The 23182-nt window shown below is 38.3% G+C and overlaps 1 protein-coding gene across 2 annotated transcripts in view; it reads left to right on the plus strand.

The window, feature by feature from the left end:
- LOC121651586 (kazrin-like) overlaps positions 1-23182 on the plus strand; it is a 175749-nt gene that overhangs the window by 20995 nt on the left and 131572 nt on the right. For both annotated transcript variants that reach the window (XM_042003900.1, XM_042003901.1), the window contains exon 3: positions 652-809. In XM_042003900.1, the coding sequence (XP_041859834.1) occupies positions 652-809 (158 nt within the window). The remainder of the gene's footprint in view (positions 1-651; positions 810-23182) is intronic.

Below are 23182 nucleotides of genomic sequence, written 5' to 3' on the forward strand. Positions count from 1 at the left end.
GTAAATGCTAGAAAGCTGGATAACGAGACTGTAGGGGTTAGCAAAGCAGCTCATGAAAATTACAAAACATACTTAAGCTAAAATAAGCCTAAAAATAACTTTTTCTTCCAACGTGTATGTGGTTTCAGAAATATTTGTGGTGACCTTTCAAAGACCAAATGTCAGTTAATGGTAAATGGGAAGTGTGTTGAGGAAGTCTGTGTGTGTGTGTATCTGTGTACAAAGAAGGAAATACAGTAGGGGTGGCTAGTTTTTAATGTGGGAGCCTAGCTGGAGAGGAAACCTGAAAGGAGAGGTTTGCCAGGGACGCACAAGGGCAAGATCAGGGAAACAAAAACAGGATGATGTGGGACATTCTGGACCAGAGAGGGTGTTGACAGATAAAGTCAGTGACTGTGTGACAGCAGGAAACCAGTGTGCTATCTCCGTTGTTCCTTCTCAAGAAATGGTGAACCATCAAAAAAGACAAAAAATTTCTGTTTGTATATGTAGAGATGTCCTGGCCTGGAATGGCTTTCATGATACACTTGGGCTAGATGTATCCACTTTATATGAAATTTACTAATTCAAAGACATTGTAACAATAACAAAACATTCTCTAAATTAGCACGTTTGTGATCATTTCTATGTTTGTGTCGACTTCTACTGTAGCTGTGCAGTCCTTGAACAGCCTGAATGACCAGATTGCAAGCTTCATGGTGACTGGACCCAAGTCGCTGGAGAAGGAGGAACAGACCTTCCCCCCTCCTGAAAAGGAAACAATGCAGAAGTCCATGACCGTGATGAGGCACCTTCTCGTTGATGCTCAGGTACACAGTGCAGACCTTTCACTGAACCCCACAGATCCAGAAAAATAAATAAATAAATAAAAAAATCAGAGCTCTCCTCGTTTTGACTCAAAGTTGGATCCAAAGGGTGGTTACAAGTGATTAAATCAGTGAGCACACTTCATTTTGGAAAACTGTTTCACTTTGGTAGCATTTGCCCAACAATTGGGGGGTTTTACTCTAGCCCTCTAGTCCTTTGCATTCATTGGATTTCAAATGGTGCAGTACCACCAGAAATTATGGGGGCAGTGTCGTGCAGTATAGTTCATGAGTGATTGGTGAAAAGAACAATAAAGAAGCAGCTGTATTTAATACCTGCACAGGTCACTACTGTACTGCCTCTTTTTTATTGTTTTTGTGATAATTTACAACATTATGTTCGCCATGTTTGCTATTGTATAATAATATTGAAACATGTCAGAACTCTTCACTGCCCTCGAGTGGATGTATTGCCTAACAACCATGCCAATGTAGGCAGTAACATTCAGCTGTTTGAAATGGACGTACCAAACACATCCCTGGTAAAATCCAATCCTCACTGCTTATTTTGAGTGAATCATCCTGTTCTGCTTTGTCATTACTGTTCATGAAAATTCATGAAAAGACTTGGCCATTCAGATTCAACAATTTCATAAAATTTTAGTCCAAGTGTTTTATTACACTTGATTAATTCCATGTTTCTTAACAAGGACACTTTAAAACCACAGACAAGATATACTTATTCACAGTATAATCTGATGGATAATGTGATTCGGTGAAGCAAAGATCAATAAGATGCTTAAATGTGTGAAACAGCAGTAAAGATAAACCTAGTTTGTGCTGATAACTGGCAGACTTGGTGCAGAAGCACATTTTCATGCTTTAGTTTGCACCAGTGGAAACAGTTTGAAAATATTGAATTTCGTTCTGAGCTTTTCTATCAAAGGACTTCAGATGAGATGGAACATATTGACTGTAACAGGGGTGAAACAACAAGGTCATACTTCCTGTATCAAAGTCAATTGCCACTCAAATGCCCTTTGCACAATGACAGATCTGCTGAATAGTGCACATTAGAAAATCTTGTACTAGTTAATTTATTTTTGCTACCTCACCCGTCAAAAACCTTTAATTGAATCTTCCTTTGCTTGCTGTCATTCAGAGATGACCCCACTGTCCTCAAAACTGAATTTTCTGAAGCATCAATCATCCAGTCAAGCAGCTGAAAGAGCGCTGAACAGCTGATGTGGACTGCTTGTGTAGCATTGTTTGTTGATAAATAAATGAGCTTAATCACCATAGTTTTCTTAAAGAAAGAAAGGAGACACCATATTAAACACATTTACATGTGTTGTCTCTTCCACATTTTTCTTCTTCTGTTTTGCTCTTGTTGTGTCTGATAATTTCACATAATGTTTGTTAGACAAAACGAGGGAGAGGCAAGAAGCTGGATTCCTAACAGCCCCAATTAGTGGAGGGAGGATGCACCCAGCGAAAGTGGTTATGTTTGATTGAGCTGTTTGCATTTAATGCTCAAATGTTGTGTTAGTTTGTTCATTTTTATTCGCTTACGCACCCTTCCGGATTAATTTGACTGGAGAAGTACTTCACAAGCTACAAATAAACAGATCTGGAATGATGTAGCTTGACAAAACTTCATCTTTAAATTCTCAGTGGTTGCTTCCATATGTAGCCATTTTTACATGTCATAAATGATAAAAAAAAAGTGTAATAATGTACTGTCTTAGGTTACTGCACAGATTTAAACCAGTTGTAATTATCATTTCTTTGCCTCCGTTTTTGATATCGATCTTTTCTGGGGCTTTAAAGTGTCTTGTATTGTTATGCCTACATAAAATCAGCTGCATACTATAGGAAGAAACCATAAAGATAACTGAGTGGCTGCTGACTGACCTCTAAATGCTCTTTTTTTTCACCATTATCACTTTCATTTTGTCTGTCTTTCTCTAAAAGAATAATAGCCAAGGCTGCAGTTGTTTTGATAGTTTACCCTTTGTCAGGTTCTCTGTCAGCACTCTTTTGATCATCATCTGTTTTATTTTTGCAATACTGCAGGAAATGTGTTGTTCATCAGGTACTTGTCAGTACATGCTTCTGTCTCATCACATCAAGTGGCTCAATAGGATATTAAGAAGCGAATGTGTCAGTATGGTGAATGTGGCAACAATTTTTAGTATGTTGGTAATTACCAGCCTGAGACAGCCTATGGCACAATTGAAAATATCCCTGACTAAGTGTCTTTTGGCCATATCAATGTGTGTGTGACTGGGTGAAAGTGGTTTTTAGCATAGACAGATTTTAATACACAGTAAAACCAAAAAAGTGCTAGATAAATGCTGCCCATAACAAAGATTATTATATATCTAAGTCAGGTAAGGCATATTTCCAAAGTATTGTCATTCATTCATTTTCTATACTGCTTAGTAGTATTTTTTATGCTTAAGTGAGTATATTGCTGAATGTACTTATTAGTGCTGGACCTGTCGGGAAGAAAGAAGAGAGTAACAGAACATAAAAGGAGAGAGAAAAAAAGAAGACAAAAGAGACAAAGATACAAAAGATAGAAAACCGCCACAAACAGAGGAGAAAAACAAGACGACCAGCTGCTACACCTGTAAAAAGACAGAAATCATTGTACAGTCTCTGTATGAAAACACAGCAGCCAATCATCAGGAGCACCTGCATGAAGACAAACTGTGAATATGATGTACATATAAAAACAACCTCAACAACAAAAAGTATATGTGTGTGTGTTTGTGTGTGAGCGCAAGATATGAGGACTGAGTTATGTTATGTGATTGGACAAATCAAACCACACCTCCTCCAAAGGGTGAGAAGAGTGCCCCCCAGGCACTGGTTAACCACCAGCCACTACGGAGCACAGAAGCAGGCAGCCCACCACCATGCACCTAACCAGAGAGAGGCAGAGGATGGCTGCAGTCAGAGCCCCCACGGCCATAGAGTAAGGGCCCCAGGGTCCCAGGGACAGCAGCTTGTTGGCCTTGCCAGGTACCAGACATGCAAGCTGAGACCCAGCACCGACATCTTCAACCTACCGTCCTACCCCTACCCCCTACGTCACCCTGTGGGTAGCAGTCCATGCCGGCCAGAGAGCAGCAGGTCCCAGACCCAGCCATGACCACGTTCAGCTACATGCACACAGACATGCACAGTTTTATTTTTCCTACCATTGCTTAAGGATGGTGAAACCGAAGCGTTGTGAAGTATCGATTCACTTTGCCATGACTTCCATGAGTTGAGTCATTGCTTTGAGGTATTTGATCCAGTCTAAAGAGCAACATTTGCTGGCTGGATGTGTTGGATTTACAGGGCTTCATTACTTCACAGCTATCATGGGTCTCCCTGTCTTATCTTTGACTTAGTGTTTAATAAAGGATATGTTCTCAGTGCTGTGTTACTGTGTTACTGTGTTCTGTCATTAATAAAATGGGGACTGGGATGTCACGTTGATTTGAGGAACACAAGATTATTAAATAACTTAATTTGAAGTAACTAATCTGTAATAACAGAAGCTTTTTGCAACTAAATCACTGTTTTAATTGGGATAAGTAGGTGAAAAAGGGAGCTGAAGCACTTTTTAAAAATTTAAATCCATGACTGAAGCATTTCATGGCATGTTTCAAAATGTTCTTATACCATGTCAACAACTTTACTTTTTCTTTTTTTCATATTTTAATTAAAGCCGTATCCAACTGATTTATTCATTATCTGCCTTCCATCTGGACATTTGATTGTAACGCTAAATGATAAAAAAAACAAAAAACAAAATAACATAGATAAAGGGGGAGTCGATCACATTTCAGACCTTTAGTTTTTTAAATCGTCCTTCACCGTCTTCAGCTGAGATATCATGACATACCATTAAAGTGTTGGTGCTGCCTTTTCCTGCAAGACATGGCTCACTGCAGAGCTGCTTCATGTGGATCCTCCTTCTTTACCAAAGGCCCATATGCTGTGTATCCTGCAATCAAGCTGGGAAGAGATTGGCTTCTGAGCCTTCTCTACTGACCCTCCCTCTAATTCTCTTTCCCTGTGATGTACTCAGCTGTGACCACATTAGTGGAACTGTCACTCATCAGTGATGGGAGGGTAGGGGGCTGAGGGGGAAAGGAAGGTACAGTTTGGGCACAAGGGGTTCGGATGCAGTTTGGAGGCCAGTAAAGGTGACTTTGACAGTGACTGAGTGGAGACACTGATAAATAAGATTTATCTGACCTCCTGCAACCTCCACTCTACTCTAATCATCAGTGGAGTGATTCAGACATGCCTGTCACTCCTAGAGGAAAACAAAGCAGATACAGACAGACACATACATACAGATATGGTTATAATTTATAGCAAATACACATTTATTCAGAGTTTTGGAGCTAAAGGTAATGCACATAGAAGAAATTTCCTGAAAAATCTAGTGTTTTTGTTTTGAAAAAGATCGCTGCCTTTTTTTTAATGGTCTCTGTTCATCAAACAGCTTTCTAGTTAGCAGTTGCTTTCAGAAAAAAAAGTCAAATAAACCTCACTTTCTGCTCTCTGCTCAGTGTCAAGAGAAGATAACAGCTACCACTGGATAAGCCTCATGCAAATCTAAATCCTTGAAGTGTCCAAATTAATATTTCACCACGAATGACTGACTTTCACATATATTAGCCAGTAATGCTAGACCTGTGTCCAGGGTCATGGAAGAGGCTGCTCACAGCCTCGGAGGACTTGGGGGAGGTGCTGCAGGGGGAGCAAATGTGTGATGGGTCTGGCTGGGTCAGTGTTTCCAACTCCTACCGGGGCCTCAGCTGGCCCACAAGAGCATGCTTTTTACTCATGCATAATACATCACCCAGGTTCCATCTGCCCTCTCAGCCTGTCCTCTGACTCTGTCGGCCTGTCTAATAGGCATTGCTCCAATCAGAGCCAGACAGATAAAACTGCCCTGCCCCGCTGTGGTGATGGCTTATTGTGGCCCAGCTCAGTCCCAAAGTATGACAAATGAGAATGGAAACTGGGTAATTTGGTTCAAAGGGAGTTTGTCTTCATCTGCTGCTGAAAAGGATAAAAAAAAAAAGTGTGGCTTTTTACCCTGCTGTCAAAACATCCAGTAGTATTTTCTAAATGCTAGAACTGGTTCACACGAGTTCACAGTGCGACTATGTTCTTCGAATTTTAAAATTAGTTCCTCATATCTAAAGCGGCTACTTTAAACTGAGGCCATTTGTTTTTTTGGTACTTGTCATTTTTATATTTTTTCATGAGCATTTTCCTTTTTCTGTTAGTCTTTATCCACTATTATAATTGTTGAATCTTAGTGAGTATATTCATAGAAATCATGCGTTCATTGACAAGGTCAGACCCTTGTCATTCTGCTGCTGTATTGCAGAGGTGCCCTCTATCAATAAAATGTCCAAGATGTCTCATTTACTGACAGAATAAATATAAAATATCAGAGGACCAGGCTTTGTTTTTCTTACCTTTTTTTTTTTTTACCTTTTATGGTGGGTTGGTTGCCACCAGAATTGAATTGTCAGTGCAAGATGCATGATTTTAATGTAGTAGCTGGTGGACGTCTTCTTTGAGCAGATTGAAAATGACAACTTATCTTGTAAGACATGAATTGAAAACCATTTCATTATAGATGTACAGTTCTGAATGCTGCCTGCAGAGAAAAGAGTTCTCTGTCACAGTGAAACAGTAATGGTATGAAAATAGTCATGACTCAGTAAGAAATACTACAGTAAAACTACAGTAAAAATTTATATTATTTAATGCAGCTTGATTCTCACAATCAAAGACCTAAATAACACTTCAATATCAAAATATATGGCTTTATTTTACCATCAATGATTTGGGGTATTTGCGCATGCATTGTGCTCTATAGAGCATATTATCTGGATATTGAATTTAAAGGAAACACAAAAATGTTTCTTCTAAAAATCACCTCAAAACAGGAGCTTAAACTCTCTTGGGGTGAGTTTCTGTTAAAAGGAGCTCAGGCTATGATGTAACTGCACTTTATAATAGATTACAGCCATCAAAGCTGTCAGCTGTTACTAGTGATTAGATTGCTTTTTGTAAATATTGAGTTCAATAGTTTGAATTGAGTTGGTGTTGTGTTATTAATATAGCACTAATATTACTGTATTAGTGTGGTTGTATGTAGTTTTGTACCTGTGTTAACATCCTTGTAATGCGAAGTCTAGAAATTCTAGTAGCAATGTGTAAAGACAAGGAAATCTTTACTATTACTACCCTACATCTAAAGGCTAGTTACGTGAAATGACTGACGACATGTTTTAAGTTGTCTGCAATGACCTCTTAAAATCTATTGATTTGGCAGGGAGTTTAACGCGACTAGGGAGAGAGCTGAAAGCCTGCACAAGCGTTTAATACGCTGCACAGTTTTCATCTTTCATGAAGTCCTTTTTCTTCCCATGCTTTAACCTTCCAATCAGAGGTCAAGGCCTGGCTCGAACAAAGACATAGCTTTGGGAATAACACTGCAAAAATCTTCATTGATCCAAGATCTGATGCCTCTGAGATGTTGAGACGATTAGCTCCCCATGAAGGTCCCTGAAGACCACTGGAGCAATGACTCATTGTCTTGTCAGTCCTGCTGGGACAAGGGGGAGATTGAAATGCATTCTTGAAGGTTACACAAGCTTAAGGTCAATTTTTAGTGAAAGAGTCCAGTTAAAACATTTCACCCAGAACAAAATAGTGACTTCAGATACTGGACTAGATGGAAACTCTGCTTGGAAAAGAATCCATTGGATCCTCAAATAATTTGTTTTTGGTTTTGTTGTTCACTGAAAAGGCAGCAGCTTCAATCAGCTTCATTTGAAAATATTAAATAATTATGAACCCCTTATGTCTGAAAATAGATACAAAACCTATTTTAGTCTTTTACCTGGGATTGAGTTTATTCACTTACGTACAACACATCTAAGTTTTCTATTTCATTGATGTCTTTACTCAAAGCAGGCCTTTCCATACTCTCCACTCCCAGAATCTGAAGGTCCTCTGTGGTGATCCAACCTCTGCGTGTCGACTTCCTGGAGGATCAAATTAGGTTCCCACTGACTCCTAGAATAGTATTCTGATGTGGCTGTGTACCAATTAAGAGCCAAACAAGTTCCAGTCATCCAGCTGTGACTGGAACACACCTGGCACACTTGAAACTCACAATAAGACTAAATACCAACAAGAAAAAAAATTGCAGGTGATTTTGGCACATTTTTTAGCAGGGCACTTCCCCCAGTTAGCTGCGTTGTTCTTTCCACAGAAGCTGAACAACAAGCATTAATTAAATTTTTTTTCTAAGGTTATTTGACTTGTGTCAGCTTATATGCTTCCTCTTACAGTATGTTAGACCAGAAGCTCTGACTTCAGGGGGATTCAGTTAGTAACCTGCTGTATACAACAGCAAAATAAGTTCCTTTTTCATGCCTAGTGTACAATTTCTAAGCGAGGTCAGGGGCAATCCTCTTCCTATCTAACTTGCTTATCTATTGATTCAGCCTTAGTGGAACCTGCCATTGATTGAGTTGCTGCCTAAGATGTGTGGCTGTTTGTGTTTACACATGTGCACAAGAAGTGGCATGTTACTATGGAAACAGACCATAAAAAAGATCATATATGTGATTGTTTAAACAGGAGACATGGCCAAGGAAGTAATGGGTAAAGGTTTTTTATACCTTTAGCCTTCTTGCTCTGCCTATTTGCTCCCCATTTCCGTCTTGTGTTAGATTTCCTAAAATTACTTTGCAGAACCAGACATCTCCTGTAATCAAAGGCTTTGCCCTCAATTTTGAAATGTGGTTTCAGATCTATATCTAGGTGCCTCTGACACACATTTGTGCTGTATCTATATTGTTTAGTGGAGGGAAGTAGCCTAATGACAATCAGGTCGGACTCAGTTGAATTGCTTTAAGGTATTAGTTTTATGCATGTCTATACATTATATATGAACATATTGTATGTGGGGCCACAGCTGCCTTGTTTTATATCTTGCTGAAAAATCAACTGAATCAGAGTTGAATGGTCTGACCCTTTTTCATGTCTTATTGTTTCATATAATTAATTGTTAATCAAACACTTTACAGCATTGTAAGATCTAACGTAAAACAGCTTGGATGTAGTGTGGTGTTGAAATAATCAAGTCAGTGTAAAGTTTTAGGGTTATATATATTTGGATTTGGCCTGACTGTCGCTTTCGTCCCTACAAATTGCACACAAAATCACAATAATGATCACAAAAAATAAAACTAAATGAAAATAAGATTATACTTATACTAAGATAATCCATGTCTTTTAAACAGACTCTTAAGGTCTTATAATTTGGGGTCATTTGCACATAGATTTTTGATTTTGTTTTGTTTCTTCTTAATTAAAAGTTAAGTATTTAAAATACTTAAAATGTTTGTTTTTTTTGACACAGTGTAATAAAGGTCCTTATGAAATGTCTGTAAAATAATTTGGTCAAAATGTTTAAGTGAAGTGCCACAGCACCCTTCTTTATTCCCTGTCAAGAGCCCTGTTCAGAGCAGTGTGTTTTAGGTGCTGGGGTGAGACACTGTTCTCTCCTACCATGCAAATTTACGTAAAATTAAATATATAGTTTACACTGAAACCATAAAAAAATCTTCAGGTACAATCTGTCTTTGAGTCATGATTTGAGCTAACTTGTGTTAATCAAAGTAGTGCGATAAAAAGTGTCTGACACGAACATATAGGTTTTTGCTTACTCAAATAATTCTATCCAGAGGTCTCATCAGGCTGGGGCTGTGGAGTTATTATAAAGATAGATGCTGCTCTTTGCAGAAAGTGTCAGAGGAGCATTCATGACACCAGCTTGACAGTGATGTCTAATCCTTGTTTAAATAGTTTGTTGAATGGCATACAATCTGCTGGTTGTTAAGCCAACAAGGCTGAAAACTAAGGGTGACAGAGCCTTTGCAGCAGTGGCTCCTGCCCTCTGGAACTCCCTTCCTCAAAGCCTGAGATCTCCATGATCTCAGGCTCCATGAACTCCATGATCTCGTTTAAAAAGCAGCTAAAAACACATCTTTTTAAACTTGCTTTTACTTAGTTTTATTTGTTTTTATTCTCTCTGTATTACTGTTATTTTGTGTTTTGCTTTATTGTTAAGCACTTTGTGATTTTTATCTTGAAAGGTGCTATTTAAATAAACATTTACTTACTTACTTACAATAATTTCCAACTTGGCTCGTAAAGAAAGTGACAAATAAAAAAAAAAAAGTCACTTTTTTTGAGCTAGTTGGTACCTCACACCTCAGTTCACATGTCAAACATTTTGATTTTAGTGGGCTATTTCCTCCAGATGGGTGAAAATGCTGCATTGCAGGAAGGTCAGCAATGTGCCAAACTAAGAAACTCTGAGAGGGGGAGAGTTGCATTCACTGCTGAGATGAATACAGTGTTTGATCATATTTCAGGACTCCTTTTTTTTAAAAAACCTATTCCTGCAGTTTCTGTTGTAGGCTGGATATGTAGACAGATTTCCTATCATGTCAGATGTGTCAGCACTCTTTGTAACACAATGGGAAGTGATTACCTTGCTGCCCGTTACTTGTGGGGCATGATGGAAGACACAGCACTGCAGGGACCCCGCTTCATACCTTACTGATGGAAAGATGAAAAACATTTTGAAATACAATATGTAGTTAGAAAGAGGAGGGTGTGTAACATTGTGGGGACATATCGCATTTGTAAGAACAGCCGAATGACTCACCAGGAGATGCCAAATGCAACAATTCACTCTTGCCTAATCCATTATTTGAGACTCATTGGTTCCATTATCAAAGCCTGCTTATCACTTTGGATTATTCTGCCATGAATGAGGTTTAAAGGGATCAGTCAAAAGAGTGCAAATTAAACAATTCACGGTTCAGTTGTGTTTTGTTTCAGAATAATCATTTTTCTGCGGCTCATAATGAAAAAAATAATTTCAGCTTGTTTTATCTAGGGAATCATGAACAAGTTGTGTTTAAGCATGAATTGAGGTCAGCCCTCTCCATTTCATGAGTTTCAAAGAACTTATCAGAGTTGTGCAGCTGTGGGAAAAGCTGATTGGTTCTTGTGGAAGGCTTGAGATAAAACACTTTTTGTTTAACTCTTAGACTTTGGGTCCCAAATTATTTTTCATACATGTTTCATCAGTGAGTTTTGGCTTTATTCTTCTCAGGGTTCTCCTCTAATACAACAGTGGGGGGGACCCTAAATTCAACTCAGTCATTAAAGGGAATATAAATCTGCATTTTATTAGAAAAGAAAGTAAATTAGTAAAATGTGTCAAAATTTGAATGACATTTTGTATGACTAAGTTTAAAAATACAAAACATTATCTACTCAGCTCAGCTCATCTTTACTTAAATTATGCTTTTTTAGCGTTTATAGTGCAAGCCAAAAGAACAAAACCATAGAAATAAGAAATGCAACGGAGTCAAAGATTAGCATTTGAAAACAATTTGCAATAACATTGAAATATTAAAAAAAAAAAGTAATAAGAGCAAAAATAAAACATACATAAGCATAGGAACGATCAACAAATTAATTGTGATCTTCACTCACAAAGAAACTGATTATTGCTTTAATCCACACAGATATCTGGGGTAGATTAGAGTAAAAAGTAGATAAAGATAAATATCCAAAATATAATTTACTCTCGTCGTCTAGTCCGTTAAAGCTCTATAACACTGCATGGTCTGTAATGCAGCTGTGATGCTACAGGGACAAGGCTACTACATTGAAAGGTAGTATCATTTTTGTGCCATATCTGCCATCTAAAACAGAAATGTAGGATGTGGAATATATGTGTATTATAGTTGGACTGCAATATTTCAATTCCTCTGAAAATTCCTTTCAGCTGACTGAGTGTCCAAACACATTCCTGATGCACCAATCTAAGAATACTAAACATTTGAGCGCGCTTGTTCCCTTATGCATAGGTATTATCAACCAAACAACATATTTCAAAAGCAGCTTTTAGAGCCATTGCAATAAGTTGGATAATCCAAATAAGTTCAGTTTTGTCATTCTATACTTTGCTTCATAAAATTTCTTTTAAGTATGAAGAAGAGGAGAGATATCCGTCTTAGCTCCAATCTGGAACACTGATTATTGACTCTTAAAGAAGACAGGAGAGATGTTATTGTGGTTGAAAACGTGGGATTAGGATTCAGTTTCCTATGAGGCCTTTTGAGTCTGAGTACAAAGCTGACCTCCTCAAGGTGAATACAGTTTTGTTTGAGTAGATAACACCATTTTCTTTCTGCTCATTGTCTGCAGTAGAGATGTGCGATACCACAGATTTTCTTTCAAAGCAGGCTACACTAAGGGGAAATGATTTAATTTACTTTATACTTAAATTAACTGTAAAATGCATAAGAAAATATATAAATGCCACAATCACAGCATGTGTTTGTCAATGCTTACATATTAAAATATTCAGTTAACCATCAGTCTGAACAAATGAGAATGGTTGATGTTATCTATCTATCCTATCAAATGTTTTTCAGTCGTATTTTTATTTTTTAAAACCCCACAATGGCTGTTTTACTGAATATTTAATGACACACAGCCTTAGCAGTTGTCCTTGCTGACTAAATCTAAGTTTGTTGATTTGATTAGAGTTGATCTCAGGGACATATATCACCCCAAGCTAACCTGATACAGCTATTTATCATAGTATTAATTTATTTCATAACCATTATACTGTTCATAACAAAACAGGATCCTTTAGTCTTAAGAACAAGGGAAATTCCTGTTGTTTGAACATCAACAATCAAACCTAACTCTTGTAGACAGATTAAAATAATTTGCCAAAATTCAGCATCACTGCTACACAAGTCCACATTTTCTCCTTCTGTACGTACATAGTTCTTAGTACCTGCCAGCAGCATCAAAGGACCCCAAAAAAGATGTCTGTTTCACCCTTGAAGCACCTATTCCTCCTATGTCTTCCTCTTACTCACCACAATTTCATTATATGCTGTGTTATGATTGAGTGTCAGATGTCTAAAGAGGTTTGTGGTGTTTCTGCAATACCTCTATGTCATCCCACACACTTCATAAAGCGCCGTTGCTTTTCTGTTCTGACTGAAGAAAAGGTAGTTCCTACCAACAGGATATAATTTAGACAAGATCCTGATATTAACTACATATTTACCCCAAATTACTAAAATATCAATATTCTAATATGAAAATCGATTATAGGACATAAAAAGTTGGTATTGCAGGTATGGATATTTCAGTATCACAAGTCTGCAATGCCACTGCATGTGCGCCTTAAACAGTTTTTTTTTATGCTATTGTGGCATTTTGAAATGACACACCCGAACAAGTTGGATATTTTTAAAAGTATGCTTGATTTAATTTCTGGATTGGAAGCAGAATATTGGTTTTACATATTTTATTGAATTGAAGAAACATGGTTTGTGCATCCATACTTTTAGCTGTTGTTGAGTGAGCTTTGAGTGAGACCTACAGGTAGGAGATGGTGTCATACTGAAGCAGGAACCAGAAGAACGCCTGATTTATGCCTCACGCTTGTAAAAGTCAGAAAGCATGTCTTACCTTTGCTGTCTTGCCTAAATTAAAATCGCATTTATTAAAAAACAATAATAAATAAAAAGTTTAGCGTTGTCTTTTGGGAGCCCTTTCCCGTCCAAAAATCACGATGTTCTGTCCATCTGTATGAGTTTTAACAGACAAAGAGAAACATAGGTTCTTCTTCTTTCTTAAGTTCCAGACAGAAAACGTCTCTTCATTTTAATAAACCCGCTCTCTCCTGATTACATCAGACGCACCACTGCAGCAGGGAAGGGAGACATGGACGCCATGTTTCTGTGGTCAGAGCCAGCGGCCAGAAAAAAAAAAAAACGCGATTAAAAAAATTAACGGCGTTAATTAAGCGTTGCGTTAACGCGTGTTCATCCTGTCTAACATCAAGCACCCTTTTTGCTGTGTTTTAGCTACAAATTAGAATCTTCTGTCATTTTCACTGTATTCCTGCCTCTCAGTTTCTATATGTCTCATATTTCACCAGTTTTTCTTGAAACTTTTAAAAGACCATTCAAAGCTTCTTGATGGGATTTAGTGTGATAGCATGATCAATTGCAAATCTTCAGCTCAGCTGCTTATGAAAGACTTAGTTGGTTTTGATCAGCTTGAAATACCCAAAAGTATAAAGCCACAGAGAACACGCAATCCTTTTTTTCTGTTGTAATCTTGATACATGCAAAGTCTGAGCGTGACTGTTTCACACTATGCACATGTTCATTAGTTCGTTTGTTCATTCATTTGTTTTTTTTATTTATTTTGTACATGGCTATGCACAGACTCAAATCAAAACAAATCAAAAGCACATGTAAATGCACCACCATGCTTGAAAAGGAGTAAAAGAAGAAAATCTTATAATACCTGCCCCTATAATACCTGCTCAGTTAAATCTTTAACTTTAATAAGGCCTGATTTGATAAACAGTGTTAGTGTGCTCTCTTGGATCTGCTTTGTGAATAACTCTTACAACTCTTTTCTGTAAAATAAACAAAGGCTAAAGTTCGTATTGCCCCACACTTCCAAATAATAATTTAAATAAGGCAAAATGAGTGAACAATGCAAAATTAGCATTATTCTATAATTCAACACATACTTTGTTTGTCATCTATTACTATGCCCGAAAACCTAAACTCATGAACTCTTTTTTTAATTTGTAAAAACCATAAACTTAGTTTTGTTGAAATTTAATGGTAACCTACTTTCATCAAACCATTTTTTAAGGTCGATCATGTCATTTATTATACTTTAAAATTTTAAATCCCCGAGCTAAAAAAAAAAACAAAAAAACAAATTGTGACAACTTTAACACTTCAATTATTTTTTAATATACTAAATTAAATACCCCCCAAAACACACGCACACACACACACACACACACACACACACATACACACCCCATGTCTCATGAATGCTAACCCATCTAATGCTTCTGCCTCCCTCCTACACAGCTTCTCCAGACTGTAAAAGGGTGATCAGATCAGGCTGCATTGCTGTATTTTTGCTGACTTTGTCTGGGCACACTTGGGCATCTTTCAATTTTGCTTCTTCTGATAACTCTGCCTCCCCCAGTAGATAATATGAAATTAGAACAAATGACTCTAATTTTCTCAGCAGGCAGTTGTGTCCTCCTCCCCTGAGCTTTTCAGCTTTAGCTAAACAAGCACTCCTACTTTCTGTAATTAGGGATGAAAAATGCGAAACACGGCAGCACATTTGAATCTTTTAAATGAATGCACTTTGCTTTATCGATAGTAACCAGCTGCCTCCTCAGGATAACGAGACATGACTTGGATCATTTCTGTTTATTCACAGAGGAGAGCAACAATTTTCAAAAAAGCATTAGATTTCTTTCATTTTGTCTGCATTCAGAGATGTGGAGGATAGGATTTCAGATTTCAGCCTTTTAAAATTAAACCAAAATGTAGTTTGCTAGGATTTTTTTGCTTTTACATAACACGTTTAGCATACATACATGCCATAATCTTCTTGCAATTCCTTTTAATGTTTGTTTTTAGCACAGATTGTAGGTTCCAGAGAAGGCAGTAATCCTATAAGCCTGTTTGAGTGTGTAACATTATTAGTATGACATGATCTGTATGGTAAAAGACAAGTTGGTTTGATTTGGTGTTGCTTCCAGGGGGACTAAGGTAATATTGTGTTGCATCTGACTATCTGGCTTGAGTTATTAGATGGCTTTGTGATGGGGATGTGTTGCCACGGTAAAAGCTTCTGCAGATGGCTCATATCTATCTGTACAACTGCAGCATCAGTACCCCAAGCAATATCCTGTGTATTGCATGTATGCAATTTGTTATCACAGTTCCAAGAACAATCATTGTGATATTTATACATCTGTCTGCTGGTCTATCTATTTATCCAAATGTCATCCTGTTGGACTATTTATATATTTTCCTGAGTTCTTATCTGGTCAATTTCCTGTTTGTTTTGTTCACTATATATCAAAGATGTTCACACATTACAGTCTATGCTCATATATAACACATAGCAGTCAGTCTGTACGTTAAGTAAATGCCTCATATAAGGTACAAAGTGTGTCCACCTCTCAGTATATGTGTGTGTGTTTGTTCTAAAAGCCTTGTTGGTTTGAGAACAGCATGGGCAGATATGGCTGTCATGCTGCAGCTTATACAACATGTCTGAGGAAACAAAGATGCACAACGCCTACTGATACAGTTATGTTCTATATTACATTCATTTGCTTCAGTATCAAGGAAGTAAAATTCCTTTACCTCAGTGTCTCACAGGAAGGCATTAAGGAAATGTGCGATGTTATGATTAGGTGATTGTTTTAAGGCAAACTAAGTGAAACAGAAGAATTGTGTAGAATTTTGGTTTCAGTATGACATTGGCTACAGTTGAGGTGGCTTATATAGGGCTAGTTTAGGTCATGGTTTTGTAAAAATTAATTTTGCATGCTTACAACACTAAAACAAATACTGAAAATTGAAGATTTAAACAAGTTTGGTATAATTTTTGACAAGCTCTTGCTATGAATGGTTTAGTATAAATATGATACTAGTTTTTTTGCCAGTGGGATCCCCTAAATTATACATGGAACTCATCATTCCAGTTCCAATTACTGAAACTTTTCATTTTTATACTTCACTGTTATATGAGGAGTGCTTTGAGCTGCATTTCATGCATGCACAAAACATTGTATGTGTTGGTTTGCTGAGCTGCCCGTGCTTAAGCTAACTCTGTCCAGAGCTGCCCCTGCATTCCCAAAGAGTTTTGTCACTAAAAAGTTGTCAAATTCCAGTATTGTTAAAGTGTTATTTCAGATTCACTATTGTCAGTTTATTGACTTCTGTTTGCCTGGTTATGTTTCTTACATAAGCCAGCCCAAAGCAGACCAATTACTCTGTTCCATTTTGCTTTGGACAGTTGTTGCAGACTAAGAAATATTAAATGTAACTAGTTGTGGTTAGACGGTGTGCTAACTCACTGTATGAATAAACCCTACTCAGCTTGGGAAAAACTTATGATTATTTTTTGTTGTAGTTCAAGTTTCAGGACTTGAAAAATGGTATTTTCCAGACTTTAAATGAGTGAAACACCAATAATAATAATAATAAAAAGTCAACCAACATATCTTAAATTTGAATAGTAAAAATTGTATTTGTTTATAATAAAGGGTCCCAGTTGTTATTTATATATATAAAGTCTATATTATTGTTGTTCTATATTATGTTGTTTGAAATGTGTGTGTGTGTGTGTATATATATATATATATATATATATATATATCTATATATATATATATATATATATATGCACACTTAGTTATAAATAGTCTTTTTTTTTTTTTTTACCTCGAGAAAACTATGAGGACTCACTTAAAGATAAGGGAGTAATGCAGGGCTGCACTTTAACATTAGTAATCTACCATTTTAGCTGCAGTATTTGTCAAGACAGGGCTATTAGATATTAAACATGGAAGAAGTCCCCCTTGAGTTTGCATATTGTTTTTATTAGCATTACTGACTGACAATAATTTAGATTTCCTGACACAATGAGAAATTAGTCACATACCAAGCAGGAACTGTTCAGGATCTGGTAGAGGATCTACTTTAGCACACCGTTGCCAAGTTCAGGAAAATGATTGACATTTTTAAATTAATACAGCAAGATTTGTTTAGTGCACTAATTAATTAGAGGAAATGGAAGTGACCGTAGCAAAGGTAGAATTAGCATTATCTGTGTAAGGTTCTGCTAAGGATGATTACCCAGCTACAACTGGGGGAATTAAGAAATTTGATCATATTTGACCGATGTCGATTCACATTAATTTTGATGAAAAGGTCTGATAACTTCACTATTGGACTGAACTCCTTTCAAATTAAAAAAGGTCAGAGTTTGTATATCTGAATTTCCCCGTGTGCATGCAGAGTTTGAAAAGGTTAGACAAGCAGAGTATGTAAACAGTAGCTTTGTAATTGAAGAACCTCCATTTGTTTCGATGAGTTGTTCAGAAAATATTAGGTTTTTTGCTGCTACATGTTTTTTTTTTTTTTTTTAATGGTGAAAACATACATCTTATTCTTAGACTATAATGCAAACTGAGAGGTGAAACTTCTGTATCTGGTTGACAGCTGATACAGTTGAACACATAATCAACTAGAAGCACTCAGAACGAACATATCTCTGCCAAACCATTGTCCTTATTTTTTGCCAATGATTGTGGACATTATTTGTGAGTTAGAAGCTTTAAGGGTGAAAGTATCCCTATCTCCCCGTAGTAAATAATCCTTTCAAACATTCCTGGATCCAGGCAGTGATCCGGATCATCCTCAAAATCTAATCACTTTTTCTTTATTCCATTTCTAAGAATTCCTGAATTCTCAAAATCCATCCAGAAGTGGAATGCAGCTGTTGATACAGCAGATATTTATACCATATATTGAAGTGTTTGATTATGCTATTGTTAGTCATATTGTAGTATTCAACAATAATATTACATATTGCATGTTTTCCTTATGTCTTGCAGCCTCGCTTACCAACAGTCAGCATACAGCCTATGTGTCGCTTCCAGTTTAAGTATTACATGCTGTTAGCTTTTTAGAGGACTGCACAGGTGCCAGTGTTGGAAAGTTCAGTTTGTACACGAACTAGTTCAAAGTCCAGTTCTCACATTTTAAAATGAACTAGTTCAGTTTATAGTTCATAATTAATTTTTTAACTAAGTTTACAAAATGAACTAGTTCATAGTTCTTTTTTCCCCTATATGTTGCTGCGAGCTATTACCCTCAGAATACTGGCATTTTCCTGCTGTTGCCACCCATTCCTTCCTCGCTCGTAGCCAGCTGTAGTTTTCATTCCTACAGTATAAAACATGAGGAAAAATGTGCTTGAATGGTCTTTTTTTTTTTAAATGAAGTATTGAACTATCTATGGTAGGAACCAGGCTGAGGTAGGTAACAAAGGATATACCTCAAAGTGCAATATTTAAAGTGCAAAACGTTTCAACATTATTTATTTTTTTATTAAGTCACTTTCCAATTTTTTGTGAATGTATCTTTTTCTGATTTGTTTGTCCAAAGAAAAGTTCTAGAATTTGAGTCATAAAAGTAAAATATCAAGCCCAAATGAATAAGTAAAAACCACAACAAAAAAGACATGCAAGACCATATGTCTTGCATTCGTCAAGTTTATGTACGCTGAGGGTTCCTCTTTCCTCAAAGGCACAAAGGTCTCCAGAGATGAAGACTACGTAGCTGCTGCTACTGTACGCCGTTATTTAGTTTTGGACGGTAGAGAATCGGGTTTAGCACGCTGTTGTCACATCTTTAGATTGTTTGTAGTGACATTTAGTTCACATACCTTGGAAGGCTAGGCGGGTGTTTTATTTCAATATGCCGTTTCAGGTTTGCTCTTAATGATGTACGGAGTTGCTAATTGACACCCGGCGGGCAAAGTTTACACACAAAGGCAAGATTTCTCTCTCCTAGATCATCACTGACGAGTTCAAAAAATTAATTTAAGTGATCATACAAAGATGCTGTAGTGATGATTGAGGCAGAGGTGGTGCTGCTGCCTTCATTGGATTTTGCCTGCACTGCAGACTACTGGGGCTTACTGAATAACACATCCACATTTTAACCTAATCATCACATTCACATGACAATATTATGTACACTCACACAACTACAGTATTTTGGCAGGCCACGGTGTTTACAACCAACCTGGTGAGCTACTAGCCAGGTAAAACACTGTCAAGTTCAACATTCAGCATTTTAACTTGTAAACTTTCACATTAACGTCATAAATTTGTTCCTTTAAGTCTGACACTTTAGCAAACTTGTTGAACACTTGTAATGCTACACTTTTCACATTTTCCCATTGCTTTTGCTTACCTGCAACACAGAAACACAAGCACATGTACATGTGGCTGCACACTGCAGACTACTGGGGCTTTCTGAATGACACTTCCCCGTTTTTCAGCCTCAAGGACCCCTAAGCTGCCCGAGGTGCCTGTGTGAATTTACTCACTCTTTTAATTAACCTCCCAGAAAACTACTGCTATTACTTTGAGTGTACATATTGAATACTAGATCTAAATAAATATAATCAAATTTAACATATCTCATCTCAATATGACCAACATGCCTGTGGGGCCCCCACATCTTAAAAGTGGATAAGGACTCTGCGGATCAGACGGAGTTAGGTAGATCGTTCCACCACCGGGGAACAACAGAGGAAAAGAGTATAGCTACTGATTTTGCGCCACCTTGTGGTGGGAGCACTAGGCATCTTTCACTGGCAGAGCGTAACTGTCGAGAGGGAGTGTAGCAGCGCTTTGAATTTGATGCGCGCTGCAACTTGAAGCCAGTGAAGAACGATTAGCAGCGGAGTGACATGAGCTCTTTTGGGCTGGTTGAAGACTAGATGGCATTCTGGATCATCTGCAGAGGTTTAACTGAGCATGCAGGCTGGCCAGCCAGTAAGAAGTTGCAATAGTCAGTGCGTGAAATTACCAGAGCCTGAACCAGGAGCTGTGCTGTGTGTTCAGTCTGATCCTCCTGATGTTGTAGAGAGCAAATCGGCAAGATCGAGCAACTGAAGCAACATAGTCCTTAAAGGTCAGCTGGTTGTCTACCATGACACCATGATTCCTGGTAGAAGACGTAGGCACAGGCGTGATAGAGTCAAGCTGCACGTTTATCTGTGGCGGTAAGGAAGGATTGGCTAGACAGACAATAAGCCTGGTCTTGGACAGATTACGCTGAAGGTAGCGATCCTTCATCCGTACGGAGATATCATCAAGGCATGCTGATATTCGAATAGAGACGGTTGTGTCGTCAAGTGGGAAAGAAAGGAAAAGCTGAGCGTCATCTGCATAGCAGTGGTAGGAGAAGCCATGAGAGCTAATGACTGCACCGATTAAGGAGGTGTATAGTGAAAAGAGAAAAGGGCCAAGCACCGAGCCCTGAGGCACTACTGTTGTCAGCCCATGTGATCTGGACACTCCCCCTCGCCAAGATACTTTGAAGGATCTTCCTGTGAGGTAGGACAGATCCTGAGATGCCGAGCTTAAGTGTGGCGAGGAGGATCTGATGGTTAACCGTGTCAAAGGCAGCAGACAGGTCCAGCAGTATAAGGGTTGAGGATTGACCAGCGGATCTGGCAAGCCATAGGGAATCAGTAACTGACAGGAGAGCAGTTTCAGTAGAAAGTCCTTGCCTATAGCTAGACAGACATGGATCTAACAGGTTGTTGTCTTGGAGGAACTTTGAGACCTGACTGAAGACAGCACGCTCTAGTAGTTTAGACATGAATGGAAGCAGTAAGACCGGCCGGTAGTTTTCAACCTGGGCTGGGTTGAGTGTGGGTTTCTTCAGCAGCGGGGTAATCCGAGCTTGCTTGAAGGCAGAGGGAAAGACACCTGATTTAAGAGAGGAGTTGATAAAATGGGTTACTGCAGTTTTGATTGTAGGTAAAATGCTCTGCAGGATGTCAGAAGGAACAGGATCAAGAGGACAGGTCGTGGGTTTTGAGTTAACTAGAAGTTTAGAGAGTTCGTCCTCATTTAAAGAGCGGAAAGAGCAGAGTGAGACACCAGTAGCTGGTTTGGTAAGGCTGAGTTGGTCAGGCTCAGTGAATTGGTTACTGATGGTAGTGATCTTTTCAGTGAAGTAGGAAGCAAACATTTCTGCAGTCAAAACACTGGGTGGTTGAGCAGGTGGTGGAGATAGAAGAGACCATGAACCATGAACAGTTGTCATGTGTTGGGAGCATTGCGGATCTTATTCTGATAAAAGGCTATCTTGGCAGCCTTAAGGCTGGATGTGAAAATTTCAAGTTTTTGCAGGTACTCAGACAAGTTAGTGTGCTCTTTTGATTTGCAACACTTTTTTTCTGCAGCCCTGAGTCCGGCTCTGTGCTCCCTTAGAACCTCTGTAAGCCATGGACTGGGAGGACTTTGTCTAGCTGGTTTTGACACCAGAGGACAGAGTTTGTCCAGAGAGGAGGCGAGAGAGGAGCAGAGTGTTTCTGTAGCCTCATTAACAGACAGTAAGGAGAAGTCGGAGTGGGAAGGGAGGGTAGAGTAAACCTCATCAGACAGCTGTGTAGGTCTGATGGATCTCAAGTTTCTGCGGTAGGACACCATTTTTGGAGCTGCTTGAGTGACTGGTTGTAGAGAGAACGTGCTAACGACAGAGCCCCACACTAGCAATGTAAACAACAACCCGAAACCAAGACAGAAACTCAAGCAGTAAACTCACCTAACTGACTGTAACAACCCTGATTAAAATCAGTGCTTATTGTTTTGCAATTTGATGATTATGCGTTCATCAACGATTGTTCAATAAACTCGTTCAAGCACAACACTGACAGGTGCATGTTTGGAAGGAAAATAAATGCCCAAAACTCTTCACTCTGTGGGAGCTGATAGCAGCACAGACGGACACCTATCTTTCCTGTCATGAACAGGCCGTCAGTCAACAAGAGCTCACAACAAAGTGTGTAATTGCTACATTTATCCAGAGAACTAAACATAGAAGCATTCCAAAAATGACCTTAAGAACTACATAATTCCCCAGTTTACACTAGTCCCCAGAGCTACAGTGGTGCAGCTTACATCTTGGTAAATTATCAGCTCAATGCCCGGTGCCTCCATTTGTCTTATGTGATGGTGTTCACCTTTGATGTCTTGGATAGCTGCTGGAGAGCTCAGTTGACAGAGCATCCATCTTCTTTCAAATCCCCCAGGGGACGAATATTAACACTTTCTAGTTGGGTTGTTAGGCCTAACCTCTGTAAGTCGCTTTGGAGAAAAGTGTCAGCTAAATGACTGTACTGTCTTTCTGAATCTCTTAATGTGATGAGGTTTACACTTCCTAAGATGCTACAAGCCCATCCTGCATAAACCTAAACCCTAGCCCTTTCACTTTCCTATTTCCTGTCTCACTCATGATTGGTTAAGCATTGGAATTCAATGCACATGCTCCAGTTTAGAATATATGCTTAGGTTGTCCAGGTTGCATGGAAAAATATTCAAGCCTGGGCTTGCACAAGTTCTGATTACACGTCGTCTGGTGAGACAGGGTTGCTCAGTACATCTCTGTTGAGTTAAATAATCCCACCCTCCTTCTGACATACAGTAAGTGATTCACTGATCTTCAGAGCTCTTTGGCTGTAAAAATGCAAAGAACTGGAATGAGATTAGGCACTGGCTTTAAACCAACCCTGGAACTGCCTAAGTGGAAACGAGGTATATGGGATTGCTTCAGCACTATTAAACAAAGAGA

Source organism: Melanotaenia boesemani, chromosome 13 (assembly GCF_017639745.1).
Source record: "Melanotaenia boesemani isolate fMelBoe1 chromosome 13, fMelBoe1.pri, whole genome shotgun sequence".
NCBI classification, from domain to species: domain Eukaryota; kingdom Metazoa; phylum Chordata; class Actinopteri; order Atheriniformes; family Melanotaeniidae; genus Melanotaenia; species Melanotaenia boesemani.